Below are 9,392 nucleotides of genomic sequence, written 5' to 3'. Positions count from 1 at the left end.
TATATACTCAAGTGTTGTAAAAGTTTCACATTAGTACATGGATAATGATGCATTCGATCGAAACGATATAAAAAACGATTCATATTTGTTCTTATATTATGTAAAAAAAAACGATATGAGAATAAGTCTTTTGTTTTTCGAATGATATTATCGTTATTCGAGCAAAAGTACCGAGATTCTCGGAATTTTTTATTTGGACATTATTTTAAAAACAATAAAAACAAAATGCTTGATCAAATACATTCAAATAAATAATAGTTTTTTGATTAGAAGTTTGTTGATGTTTCATAGAAAAGTTGACTTCATTTTTTAGTTAATTTATACAATTTTATTTTTAATTAAAAATTGATAATAATTAACGTCTAGTTAATTTAAAAAAATTGAAACTCACTTTAAGTTAATTGCATTTTAAATTAAATAGAATAAGAGAGTTATTAAAAGGTGAATAAATTTTTTTTCATTATAAGATAATATTTATAAGATAATTATCAATTTTCCAGTAAAATTATAGATTTTTAAAAATAATTGATTAATTAAAATTATAACAAATAATATTTTATGAATTTTTTAAGGTTTTATTCAGAATTTCTCTTATAAAAAGAAGGGGAGTTGGAAAATTTCCAGTTTTTGAGGTTCCACTTATAGGCATGATGTCGCTGAATCAAAAGCCGTTTGATTTTTTAAAATCGCTTCAGAAGAACTCGAGATATCACTCTTGCCAGATCAAAAAAAGACATTTTGAGAAAAACGCATTTAAAGATTTGTTCATAAGTTTCGAAATTTTTTTTTAAAAATCATCGGATTTGCTTGAAAATCTTTACTCGGGGGTTTTTTGAGGTCGCTAATTACGAATATGGAATCAGATTTTTAAAATTCAAAATGGCGGATCCAATATGGCGGACATTTTTTTTCAAAATCATTAAATTTGCTTGAAAATCGTTACGGGGGGGTTTTTAGGGTCGCTGATTACGAATATGACATCATTTTTTTAAAATTAAAAATGTCGGATGCAATATAGTAGACGAAAGAAAAAATTAAAATTAAAAAATTGTCTTTTCCGCCATATTGGATCCGCCATTTTGAATTTTGAAAATTTGATATCTAATTTGTGATCAGCAACACCAAATACATTTTTGTTTGTCTTTTTTAAAAAATGCAAATGAGAAAACATTTAAATCATTCGATTGCTTATCCGCGTACAAGAACATCTTTGACATGGCGAAGAATAAGGATGTATAACTTTTGTTTTACTTCGAATTTTGCAATAATATTTTAGGAGAGTATTCTTGACACTATAAGAAATCCGAAAATAAAAACAAAAAAAAATCGATTTTTTTGACATTTTGAACTGGAATGTCCCCTTATTTAAAAACCAAACACAATAAGTATTGCAACTTTAATAATTACAAAAAATTTTATAATAAGCTTTAATTTCTCATTAGAACAGACTTAAAAAGAGTACAAAAAAAAAGAATAATCTAATATTGCATGGTTGCCACAGAGCCTAGAAATCCTGAAAAAGGTATGGCATTTAGGACCAGTAAACAATTTTTGTACTAACAACTTTTAGTAAACAGAATGCTATTTTCTTATTTGTTTCTCCATTGAAAAATGGCAAGAATATTTAATTTTTAAAAATATATCACTTAATAGTCTCAACCCCTAAAAAAACATAAGGACTTTTGGCCAATAAAAATTAGATTGACACTCCTCCTAGTCCTATTTCAAGAATGCTATTTCCTTATTTGTTTCTCTATTGAAAAATGTCGAGAATATTTAATTTTTAAAAATATATCACTTAGTATCAACCCCTAAAAAACATAAGGGCTTTTGGCCAATAAAAATAAGATTGAAACTCCTCACAGTAAATCGCGAGGTGTTAAAATAACACAAGAATAGATTAAAATAATCTGCAACAGTTTAATCCCTCTAGGATTAAATTAACACCAGAAAGGATTTAAATATTCCATTTTGGTGTTATTTTTGACTAAAAATGAAATTTTACTATAAATCAAACATCAAGTCAACGATTTGTCAAAATTTGACGAATTCAGCTTCATCAGGGACAATAGTTAGTTAGCAACTAACTTACTAACTTAACGAGCTAACTAACTTTCTAACTTACGAACTAAGTAGCTTACTAACTTCCTAACTAACTAACTAACTTACTAACATTCTAACTAACTTACAAACTCACTATCTTACTAATGAACTAACTTACTAACTATGTAACTTACTAACGATTACTAACAAACTTACAAATTAACTTAGTTACTAACTAACTAGATAATTTAATTAGTATCTAACTTATTAACAAACTAACTAGTAATTTAATAAGTTAGTAAGATAATAATTAAGTTAGTTAATGAGTTACTTGGTAAAGTAGTTAGTAAGTTAGTAAGATAGTTAGTTATTAACTTAGTAAGATACTTAGTTAGTAAGATAGAAAATTACTAACTAGCAAACTATCTTACACAATTAATTACTAACTAACTTTCTAAATAACTTACAAACTTAATTACTAATTAACTTATTAACTAACTTGATAATTAGCAAACTTACTAAACTCAGTTACTAATTAACTTACTGTTTAGCTAACTTACTTACTTAACTAACTAGTTAAATTAGTTAAGAACTAACTATTTAACTTAGTAAATAACTTACTTTCTAACTTACTAACCAATTGACTAATTAACTTACAAACTTAGTTACTAATTAAGTTACTTAACTTAGTTGCTTACTAACGTACTAACTAACTTACTATCTACCTTACTAACTAATTTACTAACTGACTTACTAACTAGGAAACTTACAAACTTAATTAAATAATTTACTAACTTAGTAACTAACTAAATAGTTAACGTAATTACAATCTAACTTCTTAACTAACTAACTAGTTGCTCTAACGTTGTCCCTAATTATCCCATTTGGCCCATTTTTTGGATTTACACTCCTGGAGAGTATATAAACTCAGACCTATAAGAGCAACACAAAAAAAATTTTTTTGTATTTCTTTTCATGCTAGATTTGCACACATATTTCTTTTTTTTACTAACTTTTTTAAAATTTTTGCTCTAACTTTGTCCCTAATTATGCCATGCAGCTCATTTTTTGCATGTACACTTCTGGTTTGTTTAGAAAGCCAAATTTTTTTCGGCAACGTGAAAAAAAATTTTTTTCGCAATTTTTTTCAACTTTGAAAAAAATTCTAAAAAAATTTTTTTTGATACTAAATCACTTTTGGTAAGTCCCAGAGATGCTCCAGTTCAAAGGATTTTAAAAAATATCATTTAGGTAAGAAAAAAAAAATTTCGAAAAATGACGTCACAACGGTTAAAATAGCCCAGAAATGGGTCCTAGATCAGGCCATTTTTGAAATTCAAAAATGCACTTGACGTTCACCAATCTTTAAATTGCTATAACTTTTTTCTAATTATCCGATTCGGCTGAGCCTACATTTTTCTGACTTGTTAGGACTTTCTACAAAAAATCTCTTTTGTTGAAAATTCTGTAAACAAATTTTTTAAGGGTGTTTTTTTGCAAAACATGCTAAAAATTGGCGTTTTTTCAATCGTAAAATTTTTGATTGTTTCAAAGCCTTTTTTTGACACATCGCCATTTTTAAATTGCTATAACTTTTTTTCTAATCATCTGTTTTGACCTTTTATGCGAATAAAGAAAAAATATTGTTTTTGCCTTTTTTTTGTAAAAATTACAAAATTTTTCTCCTTTTTATTTATAAAAAATATTTGAAAATTGTTCATTGTTAAAAAATTATGATTAAGAAATAGGAAATATTATACTCATTTTATATACATAATTTTTATTTCTCAATAACGCAGTATTGTTCACAAACTCATATTTTTCACTTGGGGGAAAAAACATTAGGTACTTATTCCCGTTTCTTAATATTTTTGTAGAAAATTTTCATATTGAAATAACTTTCATTATTTCTATTTCTTAATGTACAATGATTTATTAATAAAATTTAAAGTAAAATAACAGAAAAAAATGTTAATAAATTCTATCTGCCAATTACAAAGTTTAGTTAAAAATTTTTGAATTTTTAGAAAATAACAAATTTTAAATTTAAAAAATGAATGAAAATTTTTTTTATTATTATTCAAAAACATCAATAACTTCTTTTTTAAATAAATATTTAATTATTATTTTGTCATAGGAATTAGCGACTGAGGTATACGTCGTTAGTACCAAATAAAAAGTTAACCGCGTGAATTATTGCTTGTTCATTATTAAACAATAATAAAGACTTCTTATTTTTTACAGCTTCCGACGAAATGCTAATGTTTATATGGGAAAAATTGTAGAAATGAAAAAAATTCCTAGTTCCAATGAAATTCAAGTGTATTAAAAAAATCCAAAGTCAAACCTGATGTATAGAAAAGTGAAAATAAGTAGACTCAGTTAAACAGATTTTATTCTAATGTAATACTTTATTTAAGACTTAGATGTAATTAATGTAATCTTATAATCTTAATAAATATCCATAGCAGTTTATAAATCTGCTATTAAAGCAACACCATGCGCGATTCAGAGTTTCACATAAATAAGAAAGAAATTCATTTCAGTTGTTTTTTAACAAGTTTACAAGTATCGTAAATGTTCTATCATCTTTTTTCTTCACTCAAACAATGTCTTTATTCTCTTCCTGCGATCGAAATCTGAGTGTTTTTTTTATAAATCTATACTTTTTTTTATTTTATCTCTAATTTTTTTTATATATATTATTTATCAGTGACGCCGGAGGACGCGATTATTATGCAAGAGATCGATGGCTTCAACTAGACAATAGAAACATAAAATTTGATTTCGATTGTGAATTTTGATAATAACACCTCTGCATTTTTAAAAACACATTTCAAAATCAATTTCATGTCATTAAATAAATAGAGGAAAATAAAACGTAAATAACAATTTTACTACGGATTGTCGGTAGTTTTGAACTACTTACTCTTAATATGATTCTAGTTTGACAAGCTTGAATATACTTTTTTTTAACAATAAGCGTAGATTTGACAAGAAAGCTTAAAATCATGGTCTTCGATATTTAATGAAAATGTTGAGGTAGACTCATGACATGATGTGATAAGAATTAATTTGTTTTTTTAAAACAAAAATTTGTCGAATTATTTAACTTTTTTTTCACAGCATTGTAAAAATATACTTAGTATACATTTACATAGAGAAAAAATGGACTCTCTTTGAAAGGTACACTGAGTACATTTTTTCTTGTTGAAAACAAACATATTAATTGTTTACAAATTTACACCTTTTAAAGGCGAGAAAAAAAATATTTTCGATACAGTCGTGCGCTTAAATGCAAAATCATAAGAAAACAAGGCACTTCCAACGAGGAGAATAAAATTCTGCTTACAATTTTATCCAATTTGCAATTATACATTCCAAAGTCGAAGACAGTTTAAAATATCAGAAATGTTTAAGTAAAATAAAATCAGGTATTGAAACCAAAAAAATCAACTCAACATTTGATCGCATAAATTATTTGAATCAAATATATTAAATATTTTATATTTATAATTTTCTCTATAAAAAATTGGAGGACAAATTTTGATCCATTTCTTCGAAAATCACCGCGTCTAGAAGTGTAGAAAGGAAGAAATCTCTAATCATACTGTTTGACAGCCATAAACGGAAGATTTTCTAATTCCTTTATATTGCAAAATTAAATAAATATTATAGAAACAAATAATTTTATACTAAATTAAACAAATAAACAAATGTTTGAATATTTTAATGATTTTAGAAGATTTAATCTTTACTGTTTAACAATATAGTTTTTAGAAAAATATATAGTTTATATCTTTTTAAAATTTTGTAATGACAAAATTTCTCGAACTATTCTGCGAGAGGGACGATAATAGTTTTTGGTGAAATTATATCGTCACGATGAAATTTATAATTAACAAATCGGTTTTCATTGAAAATTACTTTGTTCGTCGGAAAATCGACGAAAATCCTCGTCAATGGTTTACAATTAATCCCAATTTCGACATTATCAAGATAATTTTCGTTTTTTTTTTTGGAAAATCGAGAATGTTGAAGATTAGAGACTAATTTTACAAATGGCAGCACGAGTTACGTCTGCTTAATTAGAAATGAGCTGAAGATGTGATGAAATCACATCTTGAAATTGTTTTCTTTTTTAATTAGAATATCAAAAGATGACAAAGTCGCTGACATTAAACTTTAAAAAGTGTATTTACAATTTTTTTTTTTGATGCACTAAACAAGGTACCTATATATCACAATTGCTTAGAAAAATAATTGATATCAATCTTGTACGTACATTAAATTGAATATAAATTCAATTCAATTTAAGCATAAGACTGATCCAATGATATCGCAATTTTATTTCCTTTTTCTACCCAATTTCTTAATCTTCCTCGAAGTTCTTCTAAACTTTTGGATTTTGCTTTATTAATTCTTTTGTATTTAACGTCCTTAGGTTTTGTAACCGACCTGTGGTTACTCATCACTCTATTGTACGTTACCTGTAACAATTTAAAAATAAGTATTAGAATTCTTTTTCTTAATAAGCAACAGAACCACCGAATAAAAATTCAGGGACGAAATAAAAATGTAGAAAAGATTTAGAAAAGATCTTGAGGAAAATATTTTATAATACAAGATATCAGAAAAAAATATAAGCAAGAGAAAAATACATAAAAGTAATCCTTATCTGAACTCGAGCAATAATGATAAAGAACGAAAGCACAATCATATAATCATAAATAGTAACAATCGTAAAACATTCAATTTAAAAAGACTACGCATCAGTAAGGGAAAATAAATGTTTTTATATTTTAAGATGAAAGCTTTTTGACATTTAATATTATTAGCTATATAGGAGTGGAGTACAGAGTACGACAGAGTAGTCACCATAGAGTAAGTTTCATTAAAATTTATTGTAAGAACATTTACCTCCGCCCAATTTAATGCCGACTTAGTATCTTCATTCTTTAAGAGTAGATTTTTCTTTAAGCCATCGAGACTAGAATGCATATAAATCTGTAAAAGTGAACCAAAAAGAACGTATGTTTAGAATATTTGAGAACACTGTTTAAGTCATTAGTAGAGAGTAAAAATAATAGAGAACCCAGTACTGTTCCCTGGGGAACAGTTCATTAAATTCTACAAATTCTACAACACCCTGCATCTTACTGAATATATACGGAGACAACTGTTTTAAAACTGTAACAGGAAATTATTGTTGGTTTGAATGTTACAAAAGAATTGGGATTGTTGACTGTAAATCCAATTTTACCCCCTTGTTACTTTTGCTCACCGGGTATAATTTTTATTATTCATTTATTAATGCTTTTATAAAACAATTTTTTAAAAATTAATTGCCAAAAGGGGGGGGGGATATTGCGGTAGAAGGTTTATTCGTTGATGTAATTAGCATGGCTTGAGACTTATCCGAGTTAAGATCTGCTAAACAAAGTTAAAACCTAGTAACCACATTTTCCATAAGGTCGTGTTTTGTTAATAATCTAGGTGAACTTTGACCATATGAAAAAAGCAGTTACTAGGTTTTTACTTTGGACAGCAGAGATCGAGTCCATTATCATTAGCCCACTGCGCAACATAATCAATATCAATTTGTATTTTTTTAACAACTCAGGTAGCGATAATAACGGACCCGATAGATAAAATTTAAAGTCGTCAACATATTTATGAAATTTACAGTTCTTAAGCTGATTCCCTAGGTCTGAGATAAATAAATTAAAAAGTAAAGATGAAAGTGAAGCACCTTGCGGAACGCCACATTTAACATTATCCCAGTCTGAGCAATTACCACCTCCATCAACTATCCTTTGAAATCTCAAAGCAAGATAAGACCCAAAGCAATTGCACACAGATTTAGATAACATAAATGAATGCAATTTATTTGTTAATAAATTATGATTGACTGAAGGAAATGCTTTTGAGAAATAAAAAAATACCACAACAGTAACATATTTCAAATTCATAGCAAGTTTAATGTCGGTTATAAATTTTAAAGAAGCAGTACAAGTGCTGTGTTTAGCGCGAAAACCTGATTGCAAAGGTTCTAAAAAATCATTAGAAGATAAGAAAGATGATAACTGTTTACAGACTATTTTTTCCAAGCGCTTAGCCATAGAGCAAACTAAGGAGATGGGTCTAATAGTTATCAGGTGTCTTTGGATTTTGTATTTTTGGTATTGGACGAACAGAACTCATTTTCTATATGTCAGAAAAAATTCCAGATTAAAGGGGATAATTAGATATACGTGCAACAAAATGGGAAATATTACGGGAAGAGCCAAATTAATCATTTTAATGGATTAGATTCCTGTTGTCCTCTAGAAGTCCAGTATTTCTTCTATCAAAAGGTTGCTTTCCAGAACTGATGTTTCATTACATATCTTATATAATCCACACTCTCCCGTAAGCAGACGAATCACGGTTTTAACTCTAATCTTATTAGAGGCCTCAATAGAGACTTCACTTGCCTTCCTACCCCATTTCATGCTGAATATGTTCCATGTTCCTTTTGAACCATCTTTCTATGGCTCCTTTAATCAAATACGACATTATTGCCACTGCTGGTTCTGGACCTATCAGTACCGACTTGGATCCTGTTCTTGCCAAAATGTCAGCTCTTTCATTTTCCTTAATACCCGATTGAGGTATACCTAGATCAATGAAAGCTTATTTACTGAACCCAACTTATCCAATAGATGAGTCTTGATTCACAGTGGATTCCTTGGAAATGATAGAGCGGATGAACTAACCAAGATAGGTGCTAGGGAGTAACTTATTGGGCCTGAGCCCGCCTGAACCCATGTTAAAATACTCATGGGAACTAATATAAATTGCAGGAGAAAAGAGGAATTCCGCAAATTTTCTAGAAAGGAGGCGAAAGTGATAACTGGTCGTGGTGATTTACGCTATTATAGACATAACATATGAATCATTGAATCTCTAGAGGAGTAGCGTAATTCTTATTTTTATAGCTTGGATACAGCCTTCAGTTGCCCATCACAGCTTCTACTGCTCTGCAGTCAGCCACTGTTTAAACTCCAGGGTCAAATATTTGTCAATTGAAGGCTCAGGCCCAATAAATTGTTCCCCAGCTCCTGTTTTAGCTAGTTCATCCGCTATCTAAATAACCCTGAATCTATCGAAATTTTGTACCCAGAAGTGGTTATTTTAAGTTAGTCAGTTGAGTGCGTCACGTATATTTACTTGAGAGTCTCTAGTAAGGGGAACTGATTTTTTCTCTCCGTACAGACGTTAAGGGAATCAAGTTAATTAAAGAGTAATAACTCCGCAACTAATGATTCTCTTAAACGGCATTAAAGAGAATTCATATTTTGGACACG

The 9,392-nt window shown here is 28.2% G+C and overlaps 1 protein-coding gene across 1 annotated transcript in view; it reads right to left on the bottom strand.

Moving 5' to 3' along the window:
* Positions 1 to 4,434: 4,434 nt before the first annotated feature.
* The window catches only part of LOC122503336, a 98,324-nt gene continuing 93,366 nt past the window's right edge, over positions 4,435 to 9,392 (bottom strand). The window contains exons 5-6 of the mRNA XM_043613838.1: positions 6,964 to 7,050; positions 4,435 to 6,533 (exon numbers count right to left, since the gene is read on the bottom strand). Coding sequence (XP_043469773.1) covers positions 6,357 to 6,533; positions 6,964 to 7,050 — 264 coding nt within the window. The 3' untranslated portion in view covers positions 4,435 to 6,356. The remainder of the gene's footprint in view (positions 6,534 to 6,963; positions 7,051 to 9,392) is intronic.

Source organism: Leptopilina heterotoma, unplaced genomic scaffold (genome assembly GCF_015476425.1).
Source record: "Leptopilina heterotoma isolate Lh14 unplaced genomic scaffold, ASM1547642v1 Lhet_26, whole genome shotgun sequence".
NCBI lineage: Eukaryota > Metazoa > Arthropoda > Insecta > Hymenoptera > Figitidae > Leptopilina > Leptopilina heterotoma.
This window is presented reverse-complemented; position numbering and strand designations above follow the sequence as displayed.